The sequence below is a fragment of the Asterias amurensis genome, chromosome 12 (assembly GCF_032118995.1).
Source record: "Asterias amurensis chromosome 12, ASM3211899v1".
In the NCBI taxonomy this organism is placed as follows: domain Eukaryota; kingdom Metazoa; phylum Echinodermata; class Asteroidea; order Forcipulatida; family Asteriidae; genus Asterias; species Asterias amurensis.
In genome coordinates this window covers 9778289-9792920 of record NC_092659.1, presented here as the reverse complement: position 1 = coordinate 9792920, position 14632 = coordinate 9778289, and the positions used below count along the sequence as shown (strand labels likewise).

General features: G+C 37.8%; 2 protein-coding genes across 2 annotated transcripts in view; both read left to right on the top strand.

Moving 5' to 3' along the window:
- LOC139944757 (intraflagellar transport protein 80 homolog) overlaps positions 1-14632 on the top strand; it is a 29756-nt gene that overhangs the window by 6537 nt on the left and 8587 nt on the right. Inside the window, exons 5-11 of the mRNA XM_071941850.1 lie at positions 657-766; positions 2321-2548; positions 3980-4104; positions 5142-5315; positions 6794-6868; positions 7408-7456; positions 8712-8888. Coding sequence (XP_071797951.1) covers positions 657-766; positions 2321-2548; positions 3980-4104; positions 5142-5315; positions 6794-6868; positions 7408-7456; positions 8712-8888 — 938 coding nt within the window. The remainder of the gene's footprint in view (positions 1-656; positions 767-2320; positions 2549-3979; positions 4105-5141; positions 5316-6793; positions 6869-7407; positions 7457-8711; positions 8889-14632) is intronic.
- Positions 9877-14554, top strand: LOC139945229 (uncharacterized). The gene is made up of 2 exons (XM_071942539.1): positions 9877-10081; positions 12129-14554. Exons 1-2 carry the CDS (start codon positions 9877-9879, stop codon positions 14297-14299), a joined length of 2376 nt encoding a protein of 791 aa, XP_071798640.1. The 3' UTR covers positions 14300-14554.

Sequence of the window (14632 nt, the reverse complement as noted above, 5' to 3'; positions counted from 1 at the left end):
ATTATTTTTCATTGTTGTAATAATTTCTTGTGACTGCTGTTTGATATTATTTTTTTTGTTTTTTTGTCTTTTGATACTGTGGAAATAAAATGAACCTTGAACCTTGAACCTCTAAGATGGGGGCTGGATGACGTCAATGCATCAGGAGGGAAATGTCTGATTATTCGAGCTTGATACAGAAAAATTGTGACATTTGAATCTGAACCAATTTACTACCTGGTGATAAGAAGCAATTATTGTTCATTTTATTGGTCAAGGACAACGTATTAACCAGAACTACGATGCCAGTCAGTTTCCCTTGTGGTTTTATTACTTGAGAATTCTAAGCTGTAAAGCCTGATTCATGCTTCCTGCGAATGCGTATGCGAAAGCGAATGTTGACGCCACAAAATTCGCAACGAATTTGGCAGCAGTTTAGCTCTGTTCAACTCACTTGCAAATATATCGCTGTGAAAGGATAGTTAAGACGTCAAATTCACATCAAATTTGCTTCGCATTCGCAGGAAGTATGAACCGGGCTTTACCCTTCATAAAGTCCTTACTTTGTATTTTGGTTGATCTTGGTTGTGTAGGATCTCCTGTGTATTCAATAGGATGGTCTCCAGATTCAGACCAGGTCTTATTCATTTGTATTTTGGTTGATCTTGTTTGTATAGGATCTCCTGTGTATTCAATAGGATGGTCTCCAGATTCTGACCAGGTCTTATTCACCAATGGTAGACAGCTCATCATTAAGTCTCTACAAGCCAACGCCAAACCAGTACAGGTCAGATCAATATCTATACTATTGACCCATTTCACCTGACGTCATCATCAGAAAAATCTTGAATGCGCCATACTGGTGGGCAATTTCACTGTGCGTTTTCCTATAACTCTATGCATAGAGTATGCTGTGCGTTATGCAGTGAAGTGCGCATTTTAGGCGACGCAGCATTAATACACGTAAACCTAACTTGCCCAACAACATGGTGAGCGTGGCAGCACCAGTCGCCGCGTGTGACGCGCTAGCAAGAGTCAATAATGATCCTTAAATCGCCATTTTGGATGTGGGCGCCGCCATGTTTTTACATCAAGTGGCGCCTTGGGGTCAATTTCAGGGTACCTGTGGGTTGGGATTTGTGTTGTTTCGTACCTGTCGTCAGGAGCCCTTTGTGGTGTCACAGTCAAAGGGTGAGCGTGCAACTACTTCAGGGTACGCGTGGGTTGGGGGTCTGTGTTGTATTTGTTAAAGAGAAACGTAAAATTCAATTTTGTGATGTACTCATTTTCCAATAATAATAACAATAATAATAATAATAAAAGGTATTTATAATGCGCTTTTCCAAAACATGATTAAAGCCATAACAAAGATAGAGTCCTCACTTGAAAGTGGTGTAAATTGCCATGGTTTTCTATACCCTTTCCGATGCAACATTTATGAACATCCAATATATCTGATGACATCATTCTGAGGCTAATGGGTCTCCACATTTTTGTATGCGGATGTTTTGGTTCATTCCTGAATTTTGATAATATTAAATCATAACGGCTTTGAATTTGGCCTTTTGACTAACAAAAGATTCCATCAGTTGTTGAAATCCAATGATGTTATGTTTCAAATTTTGCTCTGAAAAAGTTGGTTATTTTTTGTATTTTGTATTTTTTAATTTTTATTATTATTGATATCCAACAGCGGATAGCCGCCACTAACAGGAATCATTAAAAACTATGTAAAAATATAACCAAACCATCCCTATAATAAAATTAACACACCAGTTTTTCTCAGAAAGATGTCATTCAGGTATATTGGAAGGGTATCGAATACATGTGATGTTAGAGACTTGTTATTTTTTTCCCCACTCACTTGAGGACTCTATATCTATTGGGAAATGAGTGCATCACAAAATTGAGTTTGTTATTTCCCTTCCTCTTTAAAGGCTGTGGACACTATCGGTAATTACTCAAAATAATTATTAGCATAAAACCTTTCTTGATTACTAGTAATGGAGAGAGGTTGATAGTATAAAACATTGTGAGAAACGGTTCCCTCTGAAGTAACGTAGCTTTCGAGAAAGAAGTAATTTTCCTCGGATTTAGAATTTGAGGTCTCAAAATCAAGCATCTGAAAGCACACAACTTCATGTGACAAGTTTGTATTTTTATTTCATTATTATCTCGCAACTTCGATGACCAATTGAGCTCAAATTTTCACAGGTTTGTTATTTTATGCAAATGTTGAGATACACCAAGTGAGAAGACTAGTCTTAGACAATTACCAATAGTGTCCACTGTCTTTAATTATTACTATTATTATTATTATTATTATGATCTCTTAATACAGTGGAAAGCCCATGAAGGTGTGATCCTGAAGGTGGATTGGAACCCAGTCAATAACCTTATTCTCTCTGGAGGGGAAGATTGTCGCTATAAGGTATGGGATTCCTACGGCAGACAGCTCTACAGCAGCCACGCCCATGAGTATCCCATTGTGTCAGTATCATGGGCCCCTGATGGACAACTCTTTGCTATTGGATCCTTCAATACACTACGGTTGTGTGACAAGAGTGGGGTGAGTCATTGCTACCACTCAATAGATGTTAAATTTGCATTGGGGATAAAGAATATTCATTTTGGTTTTACCCATATACACTGTATGTGTTTTAACAGCATCGTATACTCAATTCAATTCAATTCAATACACGTTTATTTCATACTCATGTTGAGAAAACAAAACAATTGTGCGAATTAGACAGTACATAGAAATTTAACAAATCTAAAGTGTATTAAATTATATAGAAAAACAATATAAACTAAAAGCAAATAATAAATTAATAACTAGGAATTAACTATGTACAATACAGGAGCGAGAGCATGAGGCTGTTAGTTAAGCCGTGGCTTATAGACAACAGCCTTTATACAGACAAGAAAACAAACAAACAAACAAACAAACAAACAAACAAATAAACATCGAAGAAGAAACAAGGGCAAGACAATTACACAATGACAATACAAAATGCTGACGACAAAAACACAAAGAGTGTTAAACCAGGCTAACTGAAGTACTTACCTGAGTTCTGTGAAAAACACTCAAGCTAATACTGATTGCTCTTTCTATTGAAACTCTTTTTTGGGGCTGGATCAAGAGTTGTGAACATTCAATGTTTACGTTTTAAGAATTTTGTTTGTGGCAGGGGTTATTCGTTCATTCATCCATTACCGGTTTATTCTTTCAAATCAAATTTTGAAAGGGTTGAATTACAGGAAAATATACAGAGAGTACACAATTTAAAAAAAGAAAACATGACACTATTGCAAAATTGAGACATCAAAAATGGTTTAGGAAAAAAGATTCACAATAAATAAATTAAAATTGTTTGAAAATAGTCATTTAATGAAACGAGAATTGTGCATAGTTTTTATTATATGCTCTGTTTCTAATGCTCTGTTTGATTGTATGCTGCTAAGGCAATTCTCCCAGGAGATTTATTTTCCAAGTCAGTCTCTATTATATTTGTTACATTTTAAAAATTCTGTTGTAAAAATATGTGATAGAAATGGAATAGCAGTGGTTGATCTCCTTATTATAAGATATGGCATATCATCCCAAACAGAGTGTTTATTGGCAAAATGCACTGGCTTGGGTATTGGGGAGCAACCTAGGCCCGGCCATTCCATGGCTCTGCTAAGCAATGAATCAGTGTTATGGAAGCAGGGAATTCTGCACTGATGTCAAGTGTATTTTCTGGGTTGGCAGGGAATTTTCGCTTGTGCAGGTGCGTAGTCCATGTTACCAGGCATTCTTTTCTTACACAGCTAGCGCAGAAATTTTGCGCTTGCCAAAGAATTTTGCGCTTGTTAGCAAAGAATGGTGATGGTGAGCTCAGAATTTGACGGTAAGCAGAGCCATGAAATTACCCTGATCTCATTGTCTTATGTACATTTGTAGTTTTCTCAACTCTGTGTTAATTCTTGATGGATCTATTTCTTGTTTGTCACACAGTGGTCTTATGCACTAGAGAAACCTAACACAGGAAGTCTATTCAATATAGCATGGAGTGGTGATGGTACACAAGTAGCAGGGGCCTGTGGTAATGGACATGTCATCTTTGCACAGGTTATTGAAAGGTATGTTTGAAGTGGAAAGGAATGATGAAATCTTTTAGTCGGAGAATAGTTCATTTTTTCCAAATTGTCTACATGTAACATTAAAGGCAGTGGACACTATTGGTAATTACTCAAAATATTTAAAACATAAAAACTTACTTGGTAACAAGCAACGGAGAGCTGTTGATAGTAAAAAACATTGTGAGAAACTGCTCCCTCTGAAGTAACATAGTTTTCGAGAAAGAAGTATTTTTCCACAAAATTGATTTTGAGACCTCAGATTTAGAATTTGAGGTCTCAAAATCAAGCATCTGAAATCACACAACTTCGTGAGACAAGGGTGTTTTGTCTTTCATTATTATCTCGCAACTTTGATGACCGATTGAGCTCAAATTTTCACAGGTTTGTTATTTTATGCATATGTTGAGATACACCAAGTGAGAAGACTGGTCTTTGACAATTACCAATAGTGTCCAGTGTCTTTAAAAAAAATGTGGATATGAAAACCGTCAATAAACTACCTGTATTAAAAGCAGGTGCCTTGTGCATTTAGATTGGTTGCACATCAACTGAAGCAGATCAACCAAACTTTCATGTTTGGAGAAAACAACGTTTAAAGTTTAACTATTTTGTCGTTGCATGGTCAAATCAATGTTGAAACGAAAGTGTGTGTTCAGTATCTCCTTGTGAATACGCTAAAGGCAGAGAGTTTGTTTTTTGCGCTATGTACTTCAACAAAAGAATGATGAACTGTACATTTTGTGAAATGGTCATTACGCTAATTAGTGTAATTACGAAACTTAAACACTTAAAACACAAAACACTTTATCACTTGAAATTTGGGGAAAATGTTGGTGTCAATAATAACTTCCAAAATGTGTACAAACATAAATTTGCCAAGTTTATGACTTTTTTTAAAGAATTACCTGTTCATGAAAACAGTGATAACGTATCTGAGCAGAAAATGTTTCCAGTTTGTACTTTGACACGTTATGTTTTAAAGGAGTAGTGGTCAATCTATTTAAGTCAACTGTTCTTATATCGTTTTTTTTTCCTAGGCGATTGGAATGGAAGAACTTTGAAGTTGTTGTGGTTTCCAAGAAGACAATTCACGTGAGAAATGTTACCAATGATGCCAAAGAAAAGTTAGAATTCAGAGATCGTATCATCAAGACGTCTGTTGGCTTTGATTATGTTGTGGTGGCTACATCCTCACAATGTTATGTCTATAGGTAAGAGAACTAGGATTTATGCATAGAAATAGAACTCGGAGAACGCTGAGCTCGGCCATCCTCTGTGTCGTCTGCGGTATCGATACGCGGCGTATCGATACCGCGCGATACGCGTTTATGGCAAAAATATCATCACACGATATGCGTGTATGGCAAAAATATCATCGCGTGAGACACGTGTATGGTAAAATGGCAAGATGTCAGCGCACATAGACCGTTTCTAGTGTGTTCAATAGTCAATGATGATGTCATTGTATGGCAGAACATTTTGCTATACACGCGTAACAAAAATGGCTTATGCACGACCATAAAAATGGTCTCACAACGAAACCGCGCGCACAATGAGACACTCAGCGTTCTCCGGGTTCTATTTCTATGGTTTTATGTGAAGTGATTGAGTAGAGGTTAAGTGTTTCAAGAGTGACACTGAACTTTTATCTCACTCAAACCTTGCTTAGCATAAATGGGTAACAGTGGCCGAGCAGTCTACTCTAGACCCAATCTCTACTGCTGTCAGTAGCAGAGCTTGGGTTTGAATTCCAGCCACGACACTTGTGCCCTTAAGCAAAGCAAGTAACTATGGGTGCGTTCGATTAGCTTCCCTGGGTCGACCCCAGTCTGCCCCCGGTATGTTGAAATAGCTTTGTTGTTATTCCAGGGGCTCACCCGGGTCAGCCCCAAGTGCCCTGCTTGTGGGGTTGGTCCAGGTGCATGACGTCACCACGAGAGGGTGAGTGAGCGTTAGTTTAGCTCTTGCCAGGGGCTGACCCTAGTGAGCACCGCGGGGACAACCCAGGGAAGCTTATTGAACACACCCATTAATTGCTTCTAGAAGGTTGGGAAGGTATAGCATTCTTCTATACCAACCAAGCTCTTGGTGAGTGATACCCATGCCTACATCCTTACGAACTGTCAAGGGGGTAACCCTGTTTCAGCCTCAGGAGTAGAGTATGTGACGACGTGCCCCAGTGGTGACAGTTGACTTGGTTCGATAGCTTAAGTCAGTTAAATGAAGCTCCCACCTTGAAGTGGCAATCCGGCTTGTGAGTTGGGCGATATATCTCATAAAAACAACTTTTTAAACAGACTAAATCACCATGCACTCAACTTTGGTTGTGACTGAATTCTTGTAATATTTGCATTGTGTTAATATGTAGAATTTCTGCTTAATGATGAAAGTGGAGGCTTGTTACACGTTGAGTTTCAACAATGCATAAAATCTATTGATCACTCAATCAGTGCAAAGATTTTGCGGTTAGATTTAGTGGGTTGAAATCTTGATAAATAAAGATTTCCTAAGTGGCAAATTCCTCCAAGTTGGACGAAGCTAAACGTTTAAAAGCAGAAAGAGACACTGCTTTGTAATCTGTCTCTTTTGAACGGACGAAGCTAAACGTTTAAAAGCAGAAAGAGACACTGCTTTGTAATCTGTCTCTTTTGAACGGTTGAGTTTGAACATTTTTTCTATTTTTACCTAGCACTAAAAACTGGAACACACCGATGATCTTTGACTTGAAGGAAGGCACAGTTACTTTGATTATCCAAGCTGAGAAGTAAGTACAAATTCAAGTATTGCAATTCCTCTCCCCATTTTTGTTGTCAATTTTGTTTTCATCCTAAAAAAAAAATTCTTTCATTTTGTTTCAATAATTCTTTAAATTTTATTTCCTGAGCTTGACGCAACATGCTGAACTCAACAACTCTTGATACTACGTGTACTGTACATCTTGAGTTTAAATCTAATCCCAAATCACAACTCTGTTTTCATCATTTTGTTTCACTTTTGTTTTCTATTTTGATATATCTGGAATTGTTCTGTTTTTGTAGCCACTCTCTTATTAAACTATAATATTTTTACATTATTTTGGACTGTTATATAATCGGTGTGGATATCTTCCTTTTGAGGATTTGTTGACACATCTCTTTCTTAATGTAAACAATATGTTGACAATTACCTCAGCCACTAAACTTCAGGTTTTCCATCAGAATTGCCTGTTCATGTTGGTAAAAATCTGTCTGCCTTTTAAAGACTTCATGAGTATGGACATAATAATAAAACCCTGTATTAAACTATCTTTTAATATCATTTCAGGCATTTTGCTATTGTAGACAGTGCTGGAATTCATCTTTATACATATGAGGTAAGTTAATGCAGTCTTGCACTATTAAACCTACGATCCCGGCCAAAATGATTGGGCAACCCCCTGTCCACTTCCCCTGACAATAAACATTCTCTCCCCCCCGTCCCCCAACTCAATGTTGACTGGAACGCAGAAGAAGACTGTGCAACAATGAGAACCAACATTGAAAGGGGGCAGGGGGGCCCAACGAGAGATATGGCCGGGATGGTAGGTTTGAGCAGACTGTCAGAAAGAAGAGAAAATATGAGGTTTTTGCTATTTTCAAATCTCGCTGGCCAATAATTCTCAAATAGTATAAAGTTAAAGTGATTCATGAATTCCAGTTCCAATTCTCTTTAACTGCACCATCCAGGTAACTGGTAAAATTGTCATCAGTTTGGATGATTTGAAGAAAATACTGGAAACTGAATGTGTACTGGTTTGGCAAATCAAAAATCAGAAAGCTAGTCTTTTGAGAAAACTTTTTGTTTTGTATATATTGAAGCACTAAGCAGGAAAATAGGCACTGGTGTATATTTTAAAAGAAAATGGTTCAAGATTTAACGTTTTGAATGAGTTTTCTAATCATTTCCACTAATGTATCTTTAGTTTTACCAACCTGCTCATGAAACAATGAAATGACAGCTGGATTATAGTTCATGATAATCTGTAATTCACTTTTGATACCTTTTGTAGATCAAGTTCTAGGCCTTGACATGACGTGAATGAAGATGTATATAGATGTATGTTTTATCATTTACCTGAAGACGTTTTTCCTAAATTAGTCTTCAGGTTTTTGAGAAAAATAGTGGTGAAAACCACAGAGTAATGCTTTCAAGAAATTCGCATAAATATGTTGTACATTCTAAAATTATTTTTGTCTCCTGATGAGACGGAAATTATTTTTGTGACATTGTTTTACTCATTTCTCAAAACCTTAAGCACCTCAGTTAGTAATATTTGAAGTGAAGCTTATACCATCATTATCTGCAAATTGTGTAAGTTTAATGTAAATCTGTGATGACGTGTTTTGTGTCTTACAAAAAAGTAGAAGTCCTGGTTTAGGTACTTTTGCACAATGTCCACAGATTTACATTAAACTTACACGGTTTGAAGATTATGATAGTAGAAAGCTTCCCTTAGAATATTACTTGCTGAGTTGCTGTTAGTTTTTGAGAAATGAGTAAAAGAATGTCGCATTTTGTTTTGCGTCGTACAAAAAGTACCCAAATTCCTTAACAAAGATGATGTTGTTTGTCTGATTTTCTACTTGTAGGGTCGTCTGTTGTCATCGCCTAAGTTTGCTGGAATGCATTCAGACACACTGAGTGCCCAGTCATTATGTGTCAGTAATGATACAGTGGCTGTTAGAGACAAGACTGATGAGAAGTTGGTACATCTATTCGATGCTGCTACTAGTCGGCAAGTAGACAGCAAGCCGCTAGCTCATAAGGTAGGAGTGCCACTTTGGTGGTCTACTGACCAGGGCCCAATTTCATAGTACTTCTTAAAGCCATTATACACTTTCGGTAAACAGTATTGTCCAAGTCCCACACTTCGTGTATCACAACTTATATATAAAATAACAATCCTGTGGAAATTTAGGCTCAATCGGACATCGGAGTCGGGAGAAAATAACGGGGAAAACCCACTCCTGTTTTTGCGCATTTCGCCGTGTCATGACATGTGTTTATAACAAATCCGTAATTCTCGCTAACGAGAATTAATATTGTTTTACCGTTTTCTCAAAAAGTAAAGCATTTCATGGACTAATATTTCAAGAGAAGTCTTTCACCATTACCTTCTGTAAACCCTGTAAATTATTTGTAAATCTGTGATTTTTTTTTTTTTTTCTGTACCGAAAGGGTCCAATGGCTTTAACGGCCAATTTTGTGCTTACTGCATGCTTTCTATTTCATAGCGCTGCAAGCACACGAAAAGGCATGCTAACCTTACGGTGCTTACTGCAAGAAAACATATGACGTTACAACAGGGTTCATACGGTCCTTGAAAGTCCTTGAAAGTCCTTGAATTTCACTTTTCATTTTCAAGGCCTTGAAAGTCCTTGAATTCCGAAAAAGGTCCTTGAAAGTCCTTGAATTTCAAAATGTGCTCCCCAAAAAAATTATTGATATTATATTTTAACCAAAATGGTAATAAAATGTGTTTTTTTTATTCCCTTTTTCCTTGTTTCAAAACCCGTTCCGATTCTAAAATCGTAAAGTGAAATTGCACATTTTGATTTTTATTACACAACGACCGGCACGTATTGAGAGTCGGGTCCCTATCGCCCTCAACGGGTATCATCGCATAATTCGCATTAGCCAATAACAGACGGCCTTTTAACGATTTTTGGTTGAAGTTTTCATGACGCCATTTTCAGACGTGCATGGTTGTTCGTCTGTGTACGACTTCGGAAGTATTTTATTTTGCAAGATAAGATGCCGGGGAACTGTCACTTTCAGGATTCATGGCTACAACATGTTGATTACGGAGCATGGCTTCTCAAAGTTAGCGGTGATCGGTATTCAGCTAGGTGCAAAGTGTGCTTGTCAACTTTCAGCATAAAATGCATGGGCGAGTCGAGTCTGAAAAGTCACCAGAAAGGAACTAAACACAAGGATCGGGTGAAATCATCAGGTAGGAGTGCATTGAATTTTACATTTTGCTGTTATTGTTGCACGCTTGTATATAACGTGGTAAGCTTATTAAGAAATGAGTAATCTAAATCAGGGGTCGCGCTAGGCTGCGTTTTAGCGTCCCGTACCAGAGATACCAACATACACGATTTGGGCGTAGCAAATACGATTTCGAGCCGTGACTACGACGCTACGATAATACTCAATAAAACACGCTAAACAAGCCGCCCAATAAAATTTTATTAAATCGTACAATACATGCAAACAACGAATGAACTATTAAGTGGAAATGAAAATTAAGAAAAATATCCAAATAATTGTAACAGAAAAGAAAAAACACTTTTAATTTTAGAACGCAGTGTTGAATAATAGCGGCGAATTCACTCGAACAATGTACGTGTCTAGACGTAATGATTGTTGCGTGCCCTCTGATCCCCCGCTGGCTGGCCGGATGAGTATTTTTACGCTAGTGCATTGCTGCAAGATCGTACCCATTGATCTCTATTACACCATGGGGAATAGTGCACACGTGCTTGGGGAATGAGGTTGTGTGTGAGCTAACGTGTCACAGTAACCTCATTCCTCATGTATCCACTATTATTGTGCCCACGCTGTCTGTACATGTACTTCATCGAAGCTTGGCACAAAAAGTAAGAAATAATGGCGACAAAAAGGAGATCTTCTGAAAAAAAATACCTTCAACTGAGTGGCCTGTGAGATCTAAGCTAGACAGTTTCCATGTTTTCTTACTATATTGTAGCGCCGATGTCCAGACAATGCCCAAAATACGGACACGTATTTTTGCCCAAAATCCGGACACGTTTTTTTTTTTTTCTTTTTTTTTTTCTCCCTCTCCCAATAGCTTGTTGTTGCATTTCTGACCCATTAAAACAAAAACATTTAAGTAAGGCCACCCTATGTTATGGTTTTTTTGAAACAAAGTCAGAAGATGAGGGAATTGTTTTTTTTTTTTTTCAGTTTTTTTTTTCACTGGCCATTATAAACATTTGTAGCTGTTCTGGTGGTGCATACAGAGGTAATTGTTATTTCACGACAATGCCTGAAAATGAGCTAATTAGCATTGTAGAGAGTAATAGAAAGATCTGTTTAGGGAGCCCAGCCCAAGCCACGCTCGCCCTTAACTTTTGGGAGATGCTACTCTTTTTTAAAATTCAATGTTGGCATCTCTGCGTAATGGAAGCACCTAAAATAAATTTAAAAAAGCAATTTCACGCATACAATTGCATCAAAAGCAAGAGGTTTCTGGGTCCCATGGGACGCAACAAAAATACCTTAGATGGGGGAATTGCGTGTACCATTTCCGATTATGTCATTTTTAGTCAAAAGCTTTGAAAATCCCAAACAAAAAAACATAATATCTGATATATTTTCAATCAACAACAACACGATTTTCCGATCATGGGGGCAGCCATATTGTTTTGATTTTTGATTGTCTGATTTTGGACACTAGATAGCGCACTCCAGTTCGATTGATTATCAGGGGGTATGGGACCAAGGTCATTAAATTTGGTCATTTAATTTCTGAAAAGTTTTTGAATGGAAAGGTGTAAACTTGGTGATTATAGTGGAAGATTATATCAATATAAAATTGTTGGACATGACCAGATCTACCATTGGCTGAAGCCAGGTTTCATTCGGATCTTCGTAATTATGCTAATGAGCTAATTTGCATATCTTGGTCAAATCTTTTATTTAGTTATAAATCTTGAAATAAATGAGTGATGTATGTCAAACCTGCATAGGTTGGACGGATATGGTCAGCATTATAAGCTGAGTAAGTTTCCTCTTGTTTACAGTTTTTCATAGTATGATAATAAGCTAATTTGCATATTTCACTAAAAACTTAAATTACTGTAACTCCTTATTGCAATGATTAATGAAATAATTTATAATTTATTGATTATAGTTCTACCAATTAAAGATGGGTGATGAGCAGGGTTAAGGCTACCGTGTGCATAATTATTTTGGTCAAATCATTAATTTAGCTTGATCTTGATATTAATTCAACTTTTAATTACCCTCTTTTTCTGCAGGTGCAATGGTGAATATTCATAGTTTCTTCAAGTCTAAAGAAACGGGTGCAGGTACTGCAGATACACCCTCAACATCCTCCTCCACGAGTGAAAGTGCTCCCTCAACATCATCTTCAAAGACTCAAGTTGTTCTACCATCATCCATTTCAAAGACTGATAACCTCAAGGCAGAAATATTGTGGTGTTTGAAAGTGGTGGAAGACCATCAGTCTTTTAATTCCTGTATAGGAAATAATGAACTCTTCCAAAGGATGTTTCCTGATTCGTCAATTGCCAAAAACTTCCAGTTGTCGGCGTCAAAATGCAAGTACATGACAGTCTTTGGCTTGGGACCTTATGTACAAGACTTGGTACGTGCCCACATCAAGGAGAGCTCACATTATGTTATTTTATTTGATGAGAGCCTAAACCAGAAATTGCAGAGTAAGCAGATGGACTTTCTCATTAGAATCTGGCAAAATAATGAAGTCCACACCAGATATCTCACGTCGGTCTTCATAGGACATGGTACTGCTTTGCACCTCAAGGAAGAACTCACAAAGGTCCTTCGAACTTGTGGACTAAGTAAGTTGTTACAGATTTCAATGGATGGACCAAATGTGAATTGGCGCATGTATGAGGACTTTGGTACTGAATATAAAACTGAACTGAAGCAAAATGTACTAAACCTTGGATCATGTGGTTTGCACATTGTCAATGGCGCCTTTGTTACAGGAGCAGTAGCAGCAGATTGGGATGTAGAAAGTTTTCTGTCGTCATTGTTCTATCTCTTCAAAGATTCCCCAGCAAGAAGAGAAGACTTTCAGAAGAATACTGGCTGTAGTGACATGCCTCTTAGATTCTGCAAGACTAGGTGGCTAGAAAATGTTCCCCCGGCTGAGAGGGCCATTGAGATCTGGGAGTCTGTAATAAAGTATGTAAAAGCAGTGGAAGGGAAGAAAATTCCAAAACCCACAAACAAGTCATATGAGGTTGTACAGAAGTGTTCAAAAGTTGTGCTGTTTCCTGCTAGACTTCACTTCTTCTTGTCAGTGGCAAAGATGGTGAACCCATACCTGACTGATTATCAAACAGACAAACCCATGATGCCATTTATGGCAGATGACCTAACCAGAGTGTTATCCAGTATCATGAAGAGGTTTCTGAAACTAGACAAAGCAACAGTGAATTCAGCTTACAATTTGATCAAGGTTGAAGTAGATAGTGAAAGCATTCAGCGGCCTGTTAGCGCCATAGATATCGGATTTCATGCATCCAAGCTTGTCCAAGCGTTGAAGGTAAAGAAGAAGATCAGTGAAAGGCAGGCATTAGAGTTCAACATGGACGCAAAGAAGTTTCTTTCGACTATGACTAAAAAACTCATTGAAAGATGTCCGTTGAAGTATTCGCTAGTGAGGAATCTCTCATGTCTAGACCCAAAGCAAATGGTCAAGAACAAGGATGGAGCAACTTCAAAGATGAAACGTGTGATGTCTGTACTGCATGATGCTAAAAGGGTTGAAGATCATGACATAGATGATGTAGTCAGGCAGTATGCAGAGGCGTGTGACTCTGCAGCCAGTGACCCTGCCATGGCAAACTTTGACAAGCAGACAGAGAGACTGGACGTAGTGCTCTACACCTTTTTCACAAGCAAGCCAGCATTCAGTAGTCTTTGGGAGACAGTAAGCATGTTACTGATTCTGTCCCATGGTCAAGCCTCAATTGAAAGAGGATTCTCAGTTAACAAGCATGTTGAAGAGGATAATATGCTAGAACAGTCTCTAATCAGCTTGAGAGCAGTGTTTGACCATATCAAATATGTTGGCGGGATCGAAAACATTTCTCTTACAAACAAGTTGATTGTAAATGCAGCAGCTGGAAGGCAAAGGTACTATCAGTATCTTGATGAAAAGAAGAGGGAGAACGAGAAAGCTAAGAATGATAATAAGAGGAAGGAAGCAGTTGATCAATTAGAGGAACTCAAAGCAAAGAGAGTCCGACTACAGAATGATGTAAAAAGCCTCCAAAAATCAGCAGATGAATATGCTGACAAAGCAGAGGCAAGAGGTCAGATAACACTTATAACAAAGAGCAACAGTTTGCGACGGACTGCTAAAGACAAAAGTGCATCCATAGAACAGTTAGATAGACAGATTGAAACTCAGCTGAATGCCATGAGGAATTCATAGAATTCATAAACTAACTACATTGTAGGTATGTAACTAGTGGATAATAAATGTATCAACATGTTCTACAAGTAAGTGGTTGAGCTAACAATATGTTTTAAATGTCCCAATATGGTTTTGAAGTAGGCAAATAGTATGATTGTTTAAAAATTGGTTGGTACATTATACTAGAGAAGGTCCTTGAATTCTTCTATTATGGTCCTTGAAAGTCCTTGAAAAGTCCTTGAATTTGTTTGCTCAGAAAGTGTATGAACCCTGTACAATGCACAATGAAAATCAACAGTAAACGCGCAATATTGCCGTCCAATTCTTCTGCGAACCTGTGAAATACGCTAG

What these genes read in the sequence shown, in the direction of transcription:
- LOC139945229 (XM_071942539.1), top strand. Translation starts at nt 9,877, where the DNA reads ATGCCGGGGAACTGTCACTTTCAGGATTCATGGCTACAACATGTTGAT. An exon ending in GGTGAAATCATCAGGTAGGA is followed by an intron (nt 10,082 to 12,128) that starts GTGCATTGAATT and finishes CTTTTTCTGCAG; the next exon opens with GTGCAATGGTGAATATTCAT.